General features: G+C 33.1%; 2 protein-coding genes across 8 annotated transcripts; both read right to left on the bottom strand.

Annotated features, from left to right (window-relative positions):
- Window positions 1-1,551: 1,551 nt before the first annotated feature.
- On the bottom strand, window positions 1,552-11,463 carry LOC127858726 (uncharacterized). 7 transcript variants are annotated; one of them, XM_052395968.1, is made up of 4 exons: window positions 11,348-11,463; window positions 3,348-3,710; window positions 3,093-3,132; window positions 1,552-1,934 (listed from the first exon to the last, which is right to left on the bottom strand). In XM_052395968.1, exons 2-4 carry the CDS (start codon window positions 3,695-3,697, stop codon window positions 1,680-1,682), a joined length of 645 nt encoding a protein of 214 aa, XP_052251928.1. In that variant the 5' UTR covers window positions 3,698-3,710; window positions 11,348-11,463; the 3' UTR covers window positions 1,552-1,679. The 7 variants fall into 7 exon arrangements, with proteins under 7 accessions (XP_052251928.1, XP_052251926.1, XP_052251925.1 ...); XM_052395966.1 differs by lacking the exon at window positions 11,348-11,463 and adding an exon at window positions 11,185-11,322; XM_052395965.1 differs by lacking the exon at window positions 11,348-11,463 and adding an exon at window positions 11,025-11,174.
- Window positions 11,464-15,806: 4,343 nt separating this feature from the next.
- LOC127857947 (uncharacterized) lies at window positions 15,807-22,037 on the bottom strand. Its single transcript, XM_052394725.1, has 4 exons — window positions 21,788-22,037; window positions 19,413-19,970; window positions 18,959-18,995; window positions 15,807-18,737 (listed from the first exon to the last, which is right to left on the bottom strand). The coding sequence occupies exons 2-4, from the start codon at window positions 19,961-19,963 to the stop codon at window positions 18,393-18,395; spliced, it is 933 nt and encodes a 310-aa protein (XP_052250685.1). The 5' UTR covers window positions 19,964-19,970; window positions 21,788-22,037; the 3' UTR covers window positions 15,807-18,392.
- Window positions 22,038-22,417: the final 380 nt, after the last annotated feature.

Below are 22,417 nucleotides of genomic sequence, written 5' to 3' on the forward strand. Positions count from 1 at the left end.
ATATTTAGGGAGTCGGCTGGCACATTACGGACATACTTATGATTGTAAATACTTAATGGTATCATTATGCATAATGCGTTAAATGATTTTTAGCTCAGCTGTTTTCGGAGAAAACCCGAGGTCAGAGGTATTATCATAGCCAGCTCGTTGTGTCGTCCGCCGTCCTCGTCGTGCTAAATTTGAACATTGGTTCTAAAATGAAAGTGCTTCCACCTACAACATTGACACTTCATATGTAGCTGTACCTTGATGAGTTCTACATGCCACACCCATTTTTGGGTCACTAGTTCAAAGGTCAAGGTCATTGTGACCTCTAAAAAAATTCTGACAAGCTTTCATTTATTCAAAACTGCACCCGCAGCCGAGCGTTGGCACCTGGGCACCCGTTATGCGGTGCTCTTGTTATCTATGAGAGGTCAATGTCCGCGGTGAAAACTTAGCGGGAGGGGGGAGGGCATGTCCTAGCTCAGGCTGGGCAAGTGACCGGTTCCTCTTTCCGACAATCGCACCTCTGTATATCTCTGCATTGAACCTGACACTGGCATTATGCATTAATATTTTAACACCGTAACGATGGCTATATCAGTTCGAATCGCAATTAGGCAGCAATTCCTGTGAATAATGTTTATCGTGTCACTAAATTCTTGACACAAGTGATCGTACAATCAATGTTGTCAAGGTATAGTAAAAGCGCCTCCAAAATAATAGCTACTTCGACCAGTATGTATACATGAAGCATGTCATCTAGTATATAATATAGTGCAGGGTGTGTGTGAATCCGGTGAAAAGAATTATGGCAATTATATTGCAAACGCTGCAAACAGCGGTACACTTGCGAAAAAGTTACTTGTCAAACTATTGGGGCTGAGACCGAGGAGCCACGGTTCCGATGCATATGAATTAACCAGTTTAACTATTAGCTGCAATAGATAGAATAACGTTTACAAAACTCGGCACAATCGCCTGTTGATAATTTACCTCTTATCACTATGGTAGCAGACTTATTTTTTGTTGATACTGTTCTGAAGTCGTCGATAATTGATTCGATAATACGAACAATATATGCCACTTCGATTGTAATAAACTACTCCTTCGCCTTAGTATATGTACATCTAAGAGTTTCTATGTTTCTTATACCATCTATGTTCTCTTTGATTTGGCAATCACAGACTGATCATACCTGTGTGTGTAATTCGAAATGCTTAAGGTCCATCCGCCCTGAGGCTGCATGATGTGAGAACCCGGTCCCGGCACACTTACCAAATTACTTGCTATACGCACGAAAGTTGGTGCTTATTTCGAATTTTATCTGCATGTTCCAGATATTTTTTGTACTGAAAGGTATCAATTTTACCGTGGTCTTGTGATGTATGGTTAAGCCGGAACACCGCTAGGAAACCCCGCATGTCCGGTTTGGTAACCAACAACCAATCTTACATGCCCAGCTTCCCATTTTTTCTTAAATTCAATTTGTACATATATGTTTGTTTTAATATCGTGTTACCCATTTTTAATATCACAACCCATTGAGTGAAACTATAAAAGTTGGACTTTCGTAGTATCGTTTTATTATATTTGCGAAACAATCTGAACTGCGTTATTAGCTTTCACATATACTAAATGTCATCTAATTTGCGTTGACCTAAACACCTTTATACTTAAGTTGAATATAAACGTATTCAAAAGTGTGTAGTTTCAACGTATTTACAAGTAGTATCTTTAGTTTCTGTACTGTCTTCATTTGTATTAGTAACGTGATCAAGGCCTGTATGGCCTGGTGGCTTTTCTATAGAACTGTTGGTCTTTTCAACTGTTAAATTTTCAATTGTGTTTATGCTGTAACGGCGTATCCCCGAAGATTCATTCCCATTGTATTGTGATCGTTCTGAGGTAGTAGAAGTGACCACATCTGAAGAATCGTTATGATCTTGAGTCTGAAATTTGTAGAACATATAATAATAATAAATAACATTGTTTCCATACACGATAGGTTTATTGTGCAACATGTCTAAGTATGTGTAAATGATGGATAATTCATAATCAACTCATGGTAATACATAATATGTTTACATGGTTCTTTCACAGATGACAAGCACTTACTTATCATCGCAATTAAACATACTTTTTATTTAATGTATACATAAGGCAGGGGAAATATTCCCATTTTTTGGCAAACAAAAATTGTGGTACAGAAATAATTTAAAACTAATATCTTGATCCTGCGCTACGTAGAAAGGCTTGGGGAAACTCGGTGAGTAAATACAGGACCATATTGGAAATATACGTTCGTTATTTCAGGGGTTTTGTTTGTGTTTTCTTTTTCATATAAAAATGTGGTTTGTATGGTTACATAAATTATTATTAACTTTTACCAGCTGGGGACAGCTGTCTGTTCTGTGATAAGACTCTTGTTAACATATGATTGAATCATTTCTTAACTATTTCGACAACAATGTACGTGTGGAGGGGGATACAATGTCGCTGACAGCCTCTTGCTACATGAACTAGTACATTTGGAACTCGTGTATTGCTTAACTTAAGAAGTAATCCTGATTGCTTACACAAGGAGTAAACCATACAAACATAAGAAACACGTATCTGAACCTAAGCATAATTATATTGTGCTTCTTATTTTTCGACATCAGTTATGGCACTTTTAAGCAAAACAACATTTTGTAACAAACGAATTGCTGCTGTAGTGATACAACTTTAGAACATATTAACTAGCATGTCATTATACGTATCAGGGAATTTGGATTAATTTTGGGGCATCCGTTTCTTGCGGACACATGACTAATTCTGGCAAGCTTCTATCTAGGTAAGTGAACTACTTCGGCTGCCATCGATTTCCAATTTGTGGAGAATTTGTCTGACGTGGTTTACAATGAATTGTGCAATGCTTCATATTAGGCACACATATATACATGTGGCATGCCATGTAGTTGTATGAATTAACATAATGGCGTAGACGTACAAACTATTGAATTTACAACACACTAGTATATAACCATAGCCATGCATGATTCTTTTTGGCGTACATATTATATATCTATTAAGAAGAGATGTTATCTATAAGTGGGTCAATAACTTACCGATAGGTCTAAACGGGATTCTTTCCTTTTTTGTCTGAAACTAAAAAAGTAAATTGGCGTTTATTTGATATAATTAACTGTTCGTTGCAAAGGCCTGAAACAACATACAGGCATTATCAAATGCTTAAGTGTATAAATGATTAGATTAATTAGATGTAGATGATAAGTCGTTATCATTATCAAAATTTATGTCATCTAAGAGCTTCACGTATTATGTATTACGAGAAGACGGGTACTTAATTTACACAAACATACACTAGAGCAGCAACAGCCATAGCCATGAAAATAACTATCAGAATTATCCATGTTAGCTTCTCGGTAGGCGCGCTGTTGTCTGTTGTAGTAATAAAAATCCATGAAACTGTTGTTAAAACATATGGTGTTGAAGAAGGACGATTCGATTGAGTTGTGGGTTTCACATCTGACGGAGTAGTAGGGCGATACGATGTTGTGCTTTCAGTCGTGCTGAGATCAGGGGGTATGTGGCAAATTACCATCAGAGCAAGCACAATGTCTGTAGAAAGATTACGACTATAAGCGTGTTGTTGGAATTCATTAGCAGAGAGGAACGGCGGAGGACATGGCGCCATGTACAGATAAGACATAGTGGCAGCTGATCTGAAGAGGAAAAGACTTGATGAGGACTGTATTTACACTAAGAAATAAATTTCCTGTAAAAGCTTATAATGCGCTTAGTTTACACGCTACTTTGAGATTTATTATTATATAATATGAGTGATAAGCCATGTATACGTTTTAATCGGCATCTACTGACAGCATAGTGGCAAGAGCGAGGATATAGAAATATTGCGATCGTAGGTACGATCCCAAATGTTTCGTTTAATTTGTGCTTATTTTAAAGTCATTTCAACATTTTATGCAGGATAAGCCCGTATACGAATATTTTTGCATTAACTTATCCGTGTTTAATAAACAACATTAATACATATAACCGGAATGTTCGAGGTTAAAATAGAAAAGGCTTTACGAGTATTACGTACAATACAGGAGCCCCCCCCCCCTACCTTATTTGTGAAAACCCATACAAAAAGATAGTTTGCATTACTTTCGTGAACCCATTGTCTGTTTATGTATAACGACAGGAGGTTTGTTTTAGATATATCAACTTTCATGATTTGCCATAATATGTTTTTGCTCGAAGCACGATTGCCCAATTTAAGCTATTGTGGTCAGTCAATGTACGACGTCAATCTGCTCGTTACAACTTTTAGCCCCCATATTTGGATCAATCGTGTTAAAACAAGGTCAGAATGTTCATATTGACAATATGTAGAGCGAATTCGAATCTGGTTCAAGTAGGATAAAAAACTGGGCCACTAGATTTAATCTTAGAAAAACATAGTAGAAGGCAAATGTATGACTCAATCTTGATGAAACTTTATTTTAAAAATATCACAGTCGAGTTAAAATTTTGATAAAGGGCGATCATAAAACTAGATCAGAAGGTTGATTCTTAGGAAAACAAACACGTGTTTTCGTAATCGATAAACTAGTTTCCTCTCTTATTGACACATTTTGGCTCAATCATTATGAAACTTGGTCAAGATGTGTATTTTGACGATGCCTAAAACATGGTTTAATCTTTGTCCAGTGGGATCAGAAATTAGGTCATCAGGTGTTATTCTCGAAAAACAAAGGTACCGTCCAGAAGCCATTTTCATGACTCAATCTTGACGAAATTCGAATTTCGGACAAGTAGCATCAATGGTCAAATCCCTGCCACCGCTCTAGAAGCCACATAGGTAACTCAATAAATTTGTTTAGACAGTTCATGACAATATCTACGCTTAAGTCGAATTTTGGTAAAATAGCGTTACCGGTTAGGGCTAGAACACATGAAAGTGTTTTCAAACCAGATACCTCCCCATTTATGAATTGCACGCACAAACTAAGAATACAATGACATGCCAATTTTTATTTGTATTTCCATGAAATATGGTGATTATATGCCCTTAGGCATGTAACTAAAAATGTATTAACATATTCACCATCGATTGGTGCAAACGAACATTTATCAATTTCTCTTCAGTACATTGGTTAATTTCTAAATTTCTGACCGATATAACATGATTATAAAATCTCAGGTATAAAGCAAATTAAAAAAAACAGTCCAATATATTGGACAAAGCATTGGACAGACAAGGAAATAAAACACTTTTTAGAATGTTTGTCAAATGAACGACATGATCTTTGAAAAGTAAAAATTTAACATAAGACAATTTCGAACAAGGTAGATATTGCACATTTAAGAATTGTTTCATTACGTAATACATATAACCATTGCATGCAACACACTACTTTAATAATAACTACGACTTCTTTCACTTTTTCGTATTCTTATTGGTAATACGATGTGACCTTTTGTATTTTCCCGATGAACCAACATCTTTTGCAAGTTTGCACGCTGATATTCACGACGGTACTATTTATAAGTAAACACGATACTTAATGAAGTAAATATTTTGCACGAACCCGCTTAAATGACTAAAAGGGTTGACTGTATAATCAGATCCATGAGCATATGTTGTTTAACTATGTTTGTCTCTCTATACACTTGACTGTATGCCATGTGTGTGAAATATAAGACATTGACAAGTAAACATGATAAACATATTTATTTAACTCATTAAATTACATCATAACCCACCAATAACCATGCTCATATGGTAAATATTTCCCACAAACTGCTAAAATTGAATGTCAAACCTAAAAAGGACGGTCTTAACGCTAAATTTTGAAAACGAAAAAGAAAAAAAAATCAGTCTAAAGAGGGGATTTTATGGATTACCTTACCTTCCACTCGTGTAATTTTAACATACGAATTATTTACGAAATAAATGAATGTATGAAATACAGTTCGTAATTTTCCTATTTTATGCTTAATCTTATCATCGACTTCAATGGTTTATTAATGGCTTATTTATTCGTATAATCAGCAATACATGCCTTTGTCAAAATAAATCATATCATAAACACATATATACCGTGAGATGAAGTACGGCTGTACAGAGACTTATAGTATGCAATATTTATTATTATTATACCACACGTATAGGAAAGTAAATCGTTACATACATATAATGTCGATAGATGATATAAATAAAACCAACAAAAATGGTTAAACAAACTGGAAAATGTAGCCCCAAAAAACAATTGAATATAGTGTGCAGGAATCTTAAACAACTAGGAAACAACAGTAGAATAAATGATAAATAGATAAATTTCGATACTTTACGGATAGGTTAACTTTTTTTCTCTGTGTTAAATGATAGTCTTATGTTGTAGTTTGACCTAAGATATCTATAAATTGGACAAATACATATGAAATGAAATTTAGATTAAATCATATCAGTATTTCACAATATACACTTAAAATAGATGACGTTAATATTATTACATAATTATGTCCCTTTCTATTTCTAGATAATGCGAACATGATCGGAATCTCTTAATGCAATTCTAAGCTTTTCATTATCTTTAAAATTCAAGTAGTTTTCAAAACAAAATTATATTTTAAATATGTTATAATATTTAAGCTTACTTTGAGATTGCATTCATTAAAACCAAGTTTGAATGTAAAACAGCACGGCCTTTTTGTTTTAGCATACCCATGTAATCGATTTCGTGATACTGGTGCAACCATAAATTACTGAAACCAAGTGAATCAAGTGTAGTTTTAACAGCATTTGGCAAACACATTTTGCTATCAATATTCTTTCAAGCATCGTCAGAAGCTAATGTGTTAAATACTATATTTAACAAAGTATTATGTGATCTCTTGATTTTACACCAAAAGTTAAGGGCTCGTTCTTTGCAAATGACAGATAATGGGAAGCGACCAAGTTGACCTAGTACAGCAGGATTGGATGTTTGTTGACGAACCCTAAGTATGTGTTTACAATTAGATTTTTTTAAATGCAATTAATCAACCACGGGCATATCGTAAGTTCCCACAGACTTCACTGCCATACGTGATAATTGGTATTACCATTCAGTCACGAAGTAACAATTTATTTTTATTATCTAATTTGAATCTGCTACATAATGAAATAAGGTGATTATATGCTTTGAAAGCCTGCTGATTCAGTTCTTCAACTGCACGTTTAAATAAACCATTATAGAAACATTAAATACCTAAAGTAGTACGTAAAACAACTTCTATTTCAATACTGTCGCCGTTGAGTTCCCATTTGTGAATAGTTTTATGTTTATACTTTTGAAATATTAGAACCTTAGTTTTCCCGACATTTATCTTGAGACCTCACTTCGTAGAATATTCTTTTATGCAATTTAATTGGTGTTGTAGACTAGGGGGATCAGTTCAACAAATTGCAATGTCATCGGCTAACATTAACAAAAACATAGATAACATATCAACATCATTAGTACATAAGTTCGTAAAACTCAAATGTTCACCAAACAATATCATTGATAAACAAAAAGGGGTGACAATGGCTCACATTGCTTGAACCCTTATGATACATCGAAAACTTCTAAGTATGACATTGAACTTGAACACTTTGTACAAGATTTCACATTTGCATATATATGGTTTTAGTATATTAAGCATTTTAAAGTTCATATCTGAGCTCACAAAGTTTAATCCATACGGCATGCATGACATAATCAAATAATTTTCCATAGTCTACAAAGGCACAACATAGTTTAAATAATTCGCTTAAACATTCTGAAATATACTACGTAGAATACATATACAGTCAGACGTTCTACGATTGTTTGTAAAACCATATTAGATTTCAGAATTGATTCATTCTCGCACCAATTATTTAGACGGTTGCGCAACAATATTTTAGCCAGAACATTAATTGTAGTTATCCCTCTATAATTTTCCAGATTATATTTATCACCCTTTCTGAACAATCAAATAAATGAGTCTTTAGTCTAGGACTCAGGATATACGCTGTTATCAAATATATAATTGGATGTTTTAACTTGGACAATCAATTATTTACAATCAATGCAAAGGTCCGCAACGTTCCGTTCAAATCAACGCTTTTATTTCGAGAATATATCGTCTTAATAATTTCATTGGTCGTAAATTGATCACCGAGAGAATTAATATTTATGCCGTCAGCTGAATCTAAAATTTCTTAAACAATTTTCGTTTGGAGTTGCAAATTCATTTTTATTTATATTGGTTTGATTTGTTTTGCTGCCTTTAGATTTCTTAATGTATTTACAAAATTATCGAGAATCGGATCTTCTCAAATGTTTAAGACGACGTTGTTCTATGTTATTGTAATTATATTTAGCTTTTCTCTTACAAACACAGTATGACCGACTGTGTTCTAAAAAAGTGAAAGTGTTGTATCATTTGGCTGGATGTAAAATAATTGTTCCGATCTATAAAACATGTCTTTTGCTTTACAATCAGCATTAAACAAATGCGGTATTTTCGATTTTATTACGCGTTTATCTTTAATCATTCTACAGCGTCCTTTGCATTGGACACGAACTGATATCAGATAAATTATAGACGACAAATGGTTTAAATGTTGATAAATCTTATCAAGTGGATACATTTTGGTTATCTGGACTAATAGGATATCTTTTGGGGTAAGCAATTGTATATAGAAAAATATACGAACAAGTGCACGTTTTGATTAAATTTTAGCCAAAGTATTTGACTTCGGTTTTATCTTTATCCAAATACGGTTATCTTTTGGGTTGGCTAAAGTTATCCATATTAAAACAATTGGCTACTGGTCATTAATACACGAATCTGAGTCCAATAATCCGTTAACGAACGACTGCATAAGTAGGTCAAAATTGTGAGACACGCCTCATCATATGTTAAATAAGGTATCTTGAATACAACTTGCGTTGTTTGAATTGACACGGTCATATGTATTGTTTATAGATGCATCTTTAATAGATAATTTTAATGAAATATCAATTGAACAGTGATCCGTAAGTTCACTTAGTTCATGAACATGCCGGTTAAAAAAATCGTCATACAACTCATAATAAGAGATAATGACATAGTCAACAACACTCGCTCCTAAATTATTTCTTCGTAAATAAAAGCAAGTGAATAAACCTGGCTCAACGCGCACGTTAAGAATACAAACACCTCTTAAATCAATAGAGGAAAACGTTGGATATGTGCATAACTTTCGCTTTCAGGTCTTTAAGAGGGTTGTACGTAAAGTATTTTATATGATCCTGCTTTATTGACTCACTATATATTTGTTTTTATTATTATGAACATTTGCTACTTCAATATAATGTAAATTGAGGCAACTAAATACTCATTATTAACATACCAAAATCATATTCATGATGCACGCTTTAAGCAATGTAGATTAAATGCATTATTTTATTAATATCGCTAACATCGATATAAACAATACTATAAAATATTTACATGTTGTCCATCATTGTTCTGAGGCTTGAATGTGCTTGAGATTCATATCTTCCTTTATAACCTTTTTTGTTCCATAACACACAATACAGTTATTTTAAACAAAACACACCCCAAGATTGCATTACAAAAAGGACACGTAATCACTTGCACAGATAACGCAGCAAGCTACCTGTGCGCTTACAATCAGATAGTTATCTGATATCTTGGTGACAATGGGCATTCACACCTAAACTTTTAACCAACAACTTTCAAATAGCATATAAATAATTTCGAATACGATATTCCCATCTGAAGTAAATCTATCAACTGCAAATCTGGGCATTCGTAATGACTGCACAATGCGTTGAATACTGATTGTCTCGAGTGGTTAATCGATAAATACAGTAAATACAGGTGACTGGTTTAATTTTTACTGGTTCATACAGTTTAAAACTGTACATAAAAGCAGGATTAACTGTCGAACTGTGTGCAAGGGTAATGTGCATATGAATACAGAAAACTACTGGTTATCAAAGACAGTAGTTGAACACTACACAGTTAAGTAAGATGACTTAACATGCCACTGCAAAACATTATACAAACAGCGAATAAATATATTATTCCATAACCTGCACAAACACCTTCTCAACCAAATCTTCTCTCCTTCATTTGCTTTCTCTGAATCCATTTGCTGACCTTTATAAGCCTCCAATATAATTTAAATACATTATCCAACCTGTAAGCCAGAAACTTTTCGAAATAGAAATCGTGCAATCTACAAACAGTTATCACATTGACATTAATAGGTAGTTAAATCGACTTTCTACTTCCTGGTACGAAATGTGGTACTATATTCCGGCTTGAAACGATGTTAACTGCGTGTTCAGCATAAAACACTTTTATATCTTATGAAAAGTCTTGACATTAATACAGTTTTTGTGAAGCCTTTTATATAGAGAGGGTGGGCATCGCCAGAGCATTTGTACTTAGAGGCTATGATCTCAAGAAATCAAGTAATCAAGAAACAGCAGTAGTAGTAGTAGTAGTAGCAGCAATAGTAACAGTAGAAGTAGGAGTAGCAGTAGCAGTAGCAGCAGTAGCAGTAGAAGTAGTAGTAAAAGAAGTACATGTACTAGTATTATTATTATTATTATTAGTAGTAGTAGTAGTAGTAGTAGTAGTAGAAGTAGTAGTAGTAGTAGTAGTAGTAGTAGTAGTAGTAGTAGTAGTAGTAGTAGTAGCAGTAGTAGTAGTAGTAATAGTAGTAGTAATAGTAGTAGTAGTAGTAGTAGTAGTAGTAGTAGTAGTAGTAGTAGTAGTAGTAGTAGTAGTAGTAGTAGTAGTAGTAGTAGTAGTAGTAGTAGTAGTAGTAGAAGTAGAAATAGAAACAGTAGCATCAGCAGCAGTAGCAGAAGTAGCAAAAGCAGTAGTAGAAGTAGTCGCAGTAAAAACATACTGTTACATAGAATAAACTTTCTAGGTCATCATATGATTGTTTTATCAACAAAACAACTCAAATTATAACAAAAAATCAAAATATTTACATGTCCTGCATTTGTCGTCACTTTTTTACATCCCGATATACCTGTAAACTTCACATTGTTCGTAAACACTCACGGCACACATAGCATTGATATCATCAGTAAAGTAAACTATACATTATGCAAACGCATGGTTTATTTGGATCAACAGTATAAAACTTACCGCTATTCTATAAATAGGCATACAAAAACGTATCGGGTATTACTATATCCATTATGGTTTCTATTAACCCTATTTAACTCTAGGCTTTACAAATTAACTTTAAACACAACTTAAACAAAACCATTTTCATCATTTAGTACAAGCAAAATTAAACCATACAGACCATTCTTTACTAAAAGAATTCTCAGTTTAGAAAAGCGACAATGTTAAAAGATAAAACAAGTTTAATGATTATTAATAATCATCAATATCACAAAAGTAATAAAGCGTGTGTGTGACGCTTTTCATCAATAACTTTGTAAACACCTGTAGCACCTATCATCTCAAAAGCCTTCGTTTTATAGTGGTATTGGTATCGCGTAAGCTTTTGGACCTAGAGCTCCTTGGTTTAAATTCCAGGGCGGGTTAATGTTTTATATGTTTCTTTCTTGTTAATGTTATTTAAAACTTTACTATTTTGCATATTTAAGATTTACCAGTAACTTAAATTAATGTCAATTTTGTTATCAGATGTAATATAAACATCGCTCACTATTTATAACATGTTATTTATGTGTGGCAATAAAACGTTGTGCATACGTAATGATTTATAAACTATTTGTAGACTGTAAAGCATTTTATCATCTGTATGAGAGTGGAGTGATATTTAGTGGAGTGATAATGCGTGCCTTCATATTTTTATTCAAGTCATCGCGTGCGTTGTTTATATATATCACACGCATTGATAAATATATTTATATAGTGTTTCAAAATTGCATAGGTATCGCAAATATATCATCGGATTTTGAATGGTGTTAGAACATAATGAAAGTTGTTTGAATGCAATTGCATATTTATATTAAATGACATCTATTTCGGAAAACAACACATTATTTTCGTAAAACTGCCGATAAAAGATGCAAAAATCTCGAACCTGTAATGGTGCAATATAGCTCTTGATGGAGTTGCAGAAGTATTGGCCAAGCATAATATGTTGAAATAAGGTTCGCATAATCGCTGCTAATCTGCAAAAACACAACATTTGTGAATCGAGTCTGTTTATCATTTAATATTTTAATCATAATCCACACTTTGCCTTTTAGATCGGTAGATATACAAATACACATTTACATGTATTAATAATTATATACTCTAGGAAAATATCAACACGACCTTTTGTCATGTTGAGGAACCAAAAAAGCAAAGTGACCATGATGATTCATCCTATTTAACTTTGTTGTACATTATATTGGGATGATATAGAGCGAAATCTGCATTGAACTAGGTGACAATACAAAACTGTCAACGTTTACTACATATAACGTTTTAAATATCGGTATTCGTGGAATTCATACAGCTGACGTCTAGCAAATGAAGTCTTTGCTCACGACATTTTCGATTTTCAATTTAGAAAATGATTTAACGTTATTCACAAATGGTTGCAATCCAATTCCAATGTGCGACGCAACATTGCAATAAAAATTCAGATGAAAGCATTGTGCACTTGTCAGTTACATAGTTGTGAACTTACTGTAAGTAGTTGCAATTTGATGCAAATTGCACTTACAACAGCGCCCAAGCCACCAATATACAGGTCCATGCCCGTTTGTAACATTTTGTTCCTTATGAAAGGCAAAGCCTGATTAAATACATTGCATTGAATATTTACTTCAGCCATTTGATAAAAGGGCATAGTATTACCGTTTAGTAACATTCTAGACACATATTTCAAGATTGATTAATTAATTAATTATTTTTTTAAGAATCACCTTCCTGCTAATTATTCGCCTGGTCAGTAAGACGAGCAAAATGTATCAACAAACACGATTTAACCATTGTGTTGAGTTAACGCCAAGTCAATTAAATAAAACGTTATTTACAAACATACGTTGATCTTGTTATAAAGAATACTCGGCAGTGCAACAAGTAACATATAGATCGGATTTAAAACGAACTAGAACAAGTAACAACGCCGGTATATTTTATTTACAGTGTGAACACGCCATGGTAGTTTCCAATGTCTTCTGCCCATGAGGTTGTGAAATACAATACTGTTAAAGGAGGCTACGTACGTGATTATAATTATACTTCCGACATCCGTAAAAAAGCCTGTGAACAAATTTTTTTATAGTATTGATGTCTTGTAAATAATTGATTTGCAATTTATTAAAAATATTTATGTATTAAAAGTGTTATACATTTTGAGTTAAACTAAACAATAGTTATAGAATGTTTGGAATACACTATAAAGAGTTTGAACATTAGCTTATGGTAAAAAGTCAGGTAAATCACTTTGGAAAAGTTACAAAGGTTGCACGTGTAGTTAGTGTTATTGGTACCTATGGGCCAAAAACAACAATTCCAAAGCATTTATTTTTCGTCGCGCTAAAAAAATAATAGTTCTTACCAAAACGTTCATATACATGTATAATACATACATTTTATTATCTTTGAAAAACGCCAAAGGCGTTTGAATTAATGCAAGCCTCAGTTTTTGTTGAAAAATGGTTATTATTTGATAATCTCTTAAACGTTGATGTCCGAGCTTGCGTCTTTAAGCTTCTTGTCAGTAAAAGCCTTGTTATCAAGCCCATTGTCTTTACATTACTGGAGGTCTATGCTAGTGCCTTCTGATCCATTTTTAGAATCAGATCCATGATCGAATCTCCTGCAATTTAAAAATGTTTCCACTCCTTCTCTTGTTATCAGTATTTGTCTCACAATGCTTACCTTTGTCCTTTTTATATTTTTACAACAGTTAAATTGATTAGTTACACATATATCATCAAATAATTGTGTGGCACGATTGGGGAATCATTTACAGAAATACATGTTGGTTAAAGATATTGCATGTTTAAACAGTATTGTTTACGGGACGAATAAAATGTAAGTGAAATGACCTTCCGTAAATATAAACTCTTACCTTCTTTAATCACGACTAGCACAATTGTAAAAGAGGCCACACAAACCACGCGGATGGTGTTCCTGTAGCTTCTACTACTTCTTTTATAGTATTATCCCCGTCCTATCTTGAAGAAGTCATGTCGTTTATTGCAGTGATTGAGTACTCTGTAGTGCAGGAGTACTCTCTAGTTGGAGTAGTTTTTGGTGCTATATGAGTTGGTGGTGATGGACTACTCTGTGATACTGGGGTATTCTGTGGGCTGGAGTCTCTGCGGTAATGGGAATGTTACAAATTGTTGTTATGGCAAGCGTCGCATTTACTCAGAGATTGCGAGTGTACGCTTGTTTTATTTTTAATTCGTTGGAGGTCATGAACAGTTGCGGGCAAGGTGGACATGGATATACGGGTAAAAATTAATCTATCATGCAGATAGATGAAGCCATCATCCATCGACTGAAATAAGAGGAAGGTATATTCACATGAATGCGTTTTGTGCTCAGGCGCATTATAACATTACTTTGAAAGACAATACATTTGTTTGTATGGTCTGATTTTTTTTTATATAAATTTTATTTTATGTTGCTATAAAGTACAGTCAACTAAAATCTTTATGTTATTTTATAGATTGTGTGTGCGTGTGTGCGTGTGTACGCGTTCGTGTTAGACTACATCTGTGTCACTGTTTGTTATTTGAACCAAGCGTTTGGAAACGCTACCACAAAATTGAGTGTGTGAAAGTGAATGATCGTTAAGAAATCACACGTTCTAAATCAAACTACCCTTAGTTAATTTTCCCTAGTTAAATTTGGTATTCACTATTTTAAAAAGTTTCGCAAAAGGCAAAATTTACAGCCTTTTTACATAAAAAATAAAAGGTTCTTGAAATACAACTCACTTCTTAAATTCTACGAACCTTTCAACCACTCACATTATTACCTCACTTACACTTAGCTTCACTGTTAATCCTCTTATACAGAAATTACAGTTAGTCTTATCAAAAGATTTAAAAAAAATATGTAAAACTAGCATTATTGTACATGTTATTAATGTTAATTTATAAAATACATCAATCCAAACACAAAAGTAAATACAATGCTACTTGATTTAATGTTGGTGTTGTACGAATTGCCAAACACCGTTTTCTCTTGCCAGTCGACTTTTGAAAAATAACTCATGAATAGTGATATTTAACATGATGCATATAACTTTCGTATAACTTGTATCATCTTGAAACATTTCCGAATATTTTGCAAATACGCCGTATAATTGTGCAATATGAATCTTCGGACAAGGTGTAAGCTGTGATTGTGCTCGCTACATGCATATCAGATATCTTTAGCAAGTAAACTTTAACTTGCTTTTGAATATATATTACCATCGTCTACTTCAAGTTTGTAAACATGTGAAGAACTTCATGTAATATCGTCTTATTTCGTACATTTACGTCGCATTGAACGGTCTCTGATTATGTACGTACAGCTATGTTATTTTTGTCAAAATCAAAACAAGATCTCAAACTACGAGCACTATCTATGGTAAGTGCCTTTGTGGTATAGATGTTACGCAAACCATTTTTACAACGACAGCCTCGGGTACGAATATTGCGGAGGGAGAACTTTTTATCAATAGTTTTTGCTATGATATTTAGACGGTTCCTAATATTTAAGTGTCATTAACAAAAACAGATAAATAAATAAAAAAGAAAAGTTTATTTATTTCCCCAAGTCAAACTTTCCCTTTCTTTTACATAATAGAAAACGTATTTTCAATTCAAATGTGTTGGTGAATTCTTACTTCGTGATCTGTCTACGTACCATGTCTATAGTGTGTAACAATACAAGTTTATCATGAGCTTTACATCATTTTCGGATATTTAGGCATATGTTTGCATCGCTGAACTTTTTTTATGGCACTATGTAATTCTGAATATATTTAGGCTTGTGTGAGCAATAGAAACTAAGCCATGTGAACTTGTTCGAACTTGTTCGAGCCTGATTGATTTCATTTATAAATGATTTAGTGCGTGCTATTCTTACGTGTTTGCAGCTTATGATAGTTGTATATCAATACAATATATTTCATAAGTATATCTAAAATGCTAAACTGCAGCATGATTATGTCATATTCATTTGTGAAAATATGGATGTTCTTGAAGGTGAAGCAGTAACTCAAAACTAAATATTTTTTTGTATTATTCGATCAACAAAACAAAATTTGTTTAAATCATGCCCCTGTGGTCAAACTTGATTTTGTTAATTTAAGTCCGTTTATATAAATTACACATAATAATTTAACTAAAATTGGCATGAAAAGTGTTTACATCTATTTATGTTTTTTCATATGAAAATGTTGGCAACAAATATCCTGTTAAGTAACTGAACAAATCTAGACACTATGAGAAAAACAACATCATATTTAATAAATCATGCAAAAATAGTATCAAAAACCAAAACAACAAATAAACATCAGCATTAACACAAAATAATTTAGAGTGTGTTTGGGTGGGTGGTGGTTGCTCATGGCAAACATAGTCCATATTTGTTTTCACACCTCGACCAATATAATTATTTGACAGAAAGACCTTAACAAAACAATTACAATATATTAAAAAACAGAACAAAACATGCGGTACTATGAAATATGAATACAAATAATATCCCAATTATTGCACTAGTTCACACACATTTAATATTACAATAATACAAAGTGTTTAATAAATAAAAAAAGACAGCTTTACAACTCGCCAGGTTTGAATTTATGTCGACCACGAGAATGGACTAGCGTCCACTTGCTGATCTTGGCAAATGCAAGCATGGTAAGTAAATTCATTATGAAAAACACACACAGTTATATTGAATAACCATTGATAATCAAGCATAGGAGCAATATGTGATTACTATTGGGCATAACAATTTTTACAACCGGGAGGAAAGAAAAACGCACAAAAAGTAAATTTGCATTAGATGAAAAGGGTGATAATAAATTAACCTAAACTAAATTAACAAATAACTTCTTCCCATGTTAGTTGACTATTGAAAAGCGAGGCATGATAGACTGTTATATATAAACATGATCCGCATTTAAGTCATATTCAAGCACTGTATGGTTAATTGTTTTAATTGCACGATACATACATATCATATATTTTAAGCAAGTTCAATTTGAAGTTTTATCTAATGAGCCATTTGCTTTAAAGTTTACATTAACTTGGGATGATATTTGTTTATTGCTAATACAAGTATTAAGGTCTAGACATTTGGATTCGGTAAAGTATGGCTCTAGATCGTTACAATTCTGAGTACATATACTTAATTCATGATATCAAATAAGACTTAAAGCAAGAAAGACTGAACATGATGCATGTATATAAAAGAGTCATTGTAAAATCTTCTCTAAGGATTGGAACTCTATATATTCATAACACCCGTTACCGATTCATACAAAACTTGTTGTTGTTGTTCTGCGTTAACTACTGATAATAAAACGATTTTTATTACTTTATTACCTTTCAAATAAAACCCATTTGATTTTACAAGGACAATACAAGTTACAATTTGTATCTGAGGAATACTCATAGAACGACTCTATTCAAACGATTAATAGTGTTGTTCCCAGATACTGAATATTATAAAATATCAAATTGTCCTCGCATAGAAACCACTGTTGTTTTTTAAAACAATAAAATATTAATTCATCGAGCCATATAAATTACTTATTTCAAATGAGCTGGCATACGCATATTCCCAACTCGTCCACAAAACACGTCACATATTGAAGAAAACATATAATTCTCAACCCATTTGTTCTCGAACACATTACATCTCTGTCGAAGAAAATCTATAACATTTATATATATTTTGAATGGATACACAATGCTCATGATGGCAATTAATATAAATTCTCTTATCCGCAGCGGAGGCAATACAAGACTTTCATATGAGCATATATAACTTGAAACATATATTTTAAAAGAATATAACAGCGGCACGTTTATTCAGTACGTTAGTTAACCAAAAAAAAAATATTTGTATTTATTGTTCGATCGATGGAAACATTCCGTTTGTCATATGTATTACATTTCCTTATTCCCCTAGGCACTAGTATTTAAAATAAAGAGTTTAAAGCTATTCGCCGAGTATAAATTTAAACTATGTTTTAAAGCTCCAGTCTAATCAGCTTTGTATGAAGAAACGAAACATCAAAAGCGTTAGAAAACATATTGCTATTACATATGCCTATGATATTTTCCGCCGACGGTATACTCCCAAAAGTTCTGTTATTATAACTAATGTCATTGGGAAATATATTGGTAGTGTGATATGCATCAGTTATCAGAGTCAGCGTCGGATACTTGAAAATGGACGTGTTTGGAGTTCAAAGCTTTATGAACTATATCTTGGTTCTCAATTGTGGTTGTCGGAAAGTCGGGCGTGGCTGTGGTCATGTCGATATGTGTAATACGATTCGTGGTCTCTCTTTGATCCTTGACTTGGTCCTCAGTAGTGGTTGTGGTCATGACGATATTTGTCAAAGTCATAAGTTCGGGCGTTTCAATTGTCGAGATGCTCGTTTCGGAGGCTATGAACGTGTTTTTGGATTGAATAGTTATTTTGAGGTCTTCTACGTTACACGTTATATACCCTCCGTTTATGAAAGCGTTTTGTGTTTGCTGAAAAACAAAAGCAAACAACAATCGATCACCTATGTCGTATACATTCAGACAATATACAATTTTAGCTATGAAACTTCTAAAATAAGTATGAACTTCTTCATTAACATCCCGCGTTTTAGAATGTCCGAGTGCCCTACATTGAGCGATTTTATTATAGCAAAGATGAAACCATTGATACCAAAGAATGTACAAACGACGATCATCGACGTGCAACTTACCCCATCGGAATGTGGGTCGTGTTCATTTGCATTGTGTCTGTAATAATGATTTATAGCGTCTTATCACTTAGAAACATGGATATGTCAAACATACATACGCGTTCGACGAAGTTACTCAATACCAATTCTGACGTGCAGTGTATATAAAAAATGCACTATTTTGGTATCAATGTTGTACCAATAATAGTGAGGCTCTTTTACCAGTGTTTAGTTTTATGCAAAAACAGACTAAGTTACATAAAAAAAATCTGCTAGTCCGACCAATTGTGAACATCATAATTCCAGCAATAGTATATGTTACTTATGATGACACGTTTTTATGTTGGACAGTATTTGTCCCTAAAGGGTCATGTATTAATTGTACCAAATTGTACGTTAGTGTATCGCCATTGACTTTTAACCATGCTTACAAAAGTAACATTTTATCATAATTTGACTTTCTCATGGTACTCACTTTTTGTACACGATTACAATTACCACAAGAAAGACGCAACTTGAACATATTCCAGCAACAGTTCCTTCTTGATTTCCCAGAGCGGAAATGTGCGTTTTGCTTGTTATGTCACCAGAACATGGAACTTGTTCCTTCTCCTGGTTCTCAATTGTGGCAGTCGGACAGTTGGGCGTGACTGTTTTAATGTCGATAGGTGTTACACGTTTTGTGGTCTCTCTTTGTGTTGTAACTTGGTTCTCTGTAGTGGTTGTGATAATGCCGATATTTGTAACAATATCACTGGTCAGGATAGGTGTGGTAGGCGTAGCCGGTTCTGCGGGAATGTTACAGAGAGTGACAATGGCCAACAGGATCTGTTCAGAGATTCTCAATCCAGACCCATTTGATCGAAATTCCCCCACATTCATAAATGGCGGTGGACATGGAACGAAGCGCAAAAACACGTTTGTAACATTTTCTAAACTATTACACGTGTTGTTATTCTGTAAGAAAGTTTCGGAGAGTGGCGTAGGTAGTGTGCACGTTAAGCCAGGTGAGTAAGGCGTCGTCATTGTGGATCTGAAAAACAACATACATAGAGTACGTGGAACGGGTCACAGATCCGTTTTAAGATAAACACTCTACGACATGTGTACAGTAAGACACAATGTTCGAACATGCATTTTGCTATTGCACAATCTATACAAAATGTACTTAATTAAATTAAATCACTGTACTCGTTTACGTGTTTGATAGACGTTTATTTAACTACACAAAGCGTTACTTACAATTATCGTAACGTAATTGACAGGACCATTGTCCGAATTCATTGTTAGATTTCTTTGTTTTTCTTACATGTGCTAGTATTGGTTTTTCATTTGTTCAGTTTGTATACCAATTATTTAAAGCTAAAATAAGTAAACTAAATGATACCTTGTATTATATAAACTATTACTACACATATTTTAAATAGCACCCACAGTTTTTTGTTTAAATTATATTAACTTTAAAAATATCCGTATATATTTGATAATTAACTTGCCTTTCGTCGAGAAATATTGATTAAATACACGTTTTCAAGGATAACGATATATAGACAAATAGCTAGGGTAGACGACTTCCATATGACACAGATTTCCAGCATTATATTATATTTCGTACTTAGATACAATATACTGCTCCAAATACCCAAAGAAGTCATTACTATGAGTAAATACAGTCCAATTATAAACGTCAATTAAGTTTTCAATGTTATAACTTAAATGTTTCTCTTATATAAATGTATTACTTAATCATTTTATATGAAAAGAACTCTTTTTGTTAAATATTCCCGTAAAGCATACATTACATCTTCATACTTAAAGGGATCGTGAACTATAAATTAGTATACAGTGCTTGAAATAACAATGTACACACTTGAACAAAGGGAAGATTTATGTTAATATTTGTATATTATATAAAACGTTCAACACCATTAATTGCTGTAGTGAAAAAGTTATAATTGCTTTCTTCCTCTTTCGCGAGAATTTCCATTGACTGTTGGTTTTTTTCCTCCACAACATAATATCCGCGCAATCGCATTAGATTTATGGGGAAAATATATGCATGTTATGTAAAGCTTGTTTTCGTAGGGGTTATTCGGTTTCAAAGATTCACAATTAAATAAGCATAAGGAAAATAATACGAAACGTACTGACATATACACAAGGTCGCTAAGTTAAACTAGGAACGAAAACAACGTGCATATGCATCGTATTATGCGGCTAGTTAAGAAGAAATGCTCTTGATTATGTCAATTTATATCAAGTAGCCAAAACCAAACAACAGGGTGGACGGCTTGTTGTAGATTATTTTAGACAGTATATGTCATGCATAGGTTAATATTATACTTGCTGAAAAAGAATACAGTTTAACAGCACTTGAAATACAATAATTAACTTAAGGTTTAAACATTATTTTCCTGTTTATCATTATTTACAAAGCGTTACACTGCATATACCAAACAGGAAATTATAAAACATTATCAAACAAATTTTTCTTCGTTTTATAATGTTTACACTCATTTATAGATTGCTAAATTGAGTTATTATTATAATGAGATCTTATTTTTTTACTGATTGTTTTGTCAAATCGTTCATAGTGTAATAAACAAATATATAAGATTTTTACTTGAATTCATTTATTTGCGATAGTTTAATTGTATCAGAATGGATTTTTAGTTAGTTTTATATGGGCAAGCGTCAAAAAGAAATTATTTAAGTGATCAATAAAATAGTATGTAAAACTGTGAATCTTGTATACAACTATATTGATTCCAGCATTGGGATTATAACTAAACAAATAAAGTAATTGTGGAAAAAAACAACATGCGACTGAAATAAAACAAAATGAAGTACCTGATTTGTGTCTCCTACACTCTCATCCAGAACGCGTCTCGATTAAACTACTCGCAATGCAAACTGCTGAAAATATGTCTTCGTCCGGGTTTAAGTAATTTACACCTAAATACATCGTTTTTACGCTCTTTACCGACCCATTTGTATGGTTTATTATAAAACATCCCTACTTATGGTAAATTCAAAGGGTTAGATAGGCAATACGAACTGATAAACCGAAGAAAATACGGATTGCTCTGAGCTAACATATTTGTCCAAACAAACAGTTTGAATTAAAATTGATGTATCAAAGCTTTATAATACAATCGTAAGCCGTATTTGATACATGTGTAATACATAAGTTGTGTTATATACAAAGACAAATCGATATAAATTATCATATGATTACACATCATTTTCATTTTTTTGCTGTTTTCGTTTCCAGTTGTTACATGCACATTTATCGTTCCATTGATTATAATTTAAAGTATGGAGTCTTTTCTCGGTGAAGTTTCATCTTTTGCATCTTCGACGACATCGTATGTATGCATATCTGCATGCGTATCCTCGATTGTGCCATACTGGGGATATTCGATGTCCCCTTGCACGCGCAGAAAAAATATATGTTTTGATATAACTGAATAATGCATG

Source organism: Dreissena polymorpha, chromosome 14, assembly GCF_020536995.1.
Source record: "Dreissena polymorpha isolate Duluth1 chromosome 14, UMN_Dpol_1.0, whole genome shotgun sequence".
NCBI lineage: Eukaryota > Metazoa > Mollusca > Bivalvia > Myida > Dreissenidae > Dreissena > Dreissena polymorpha.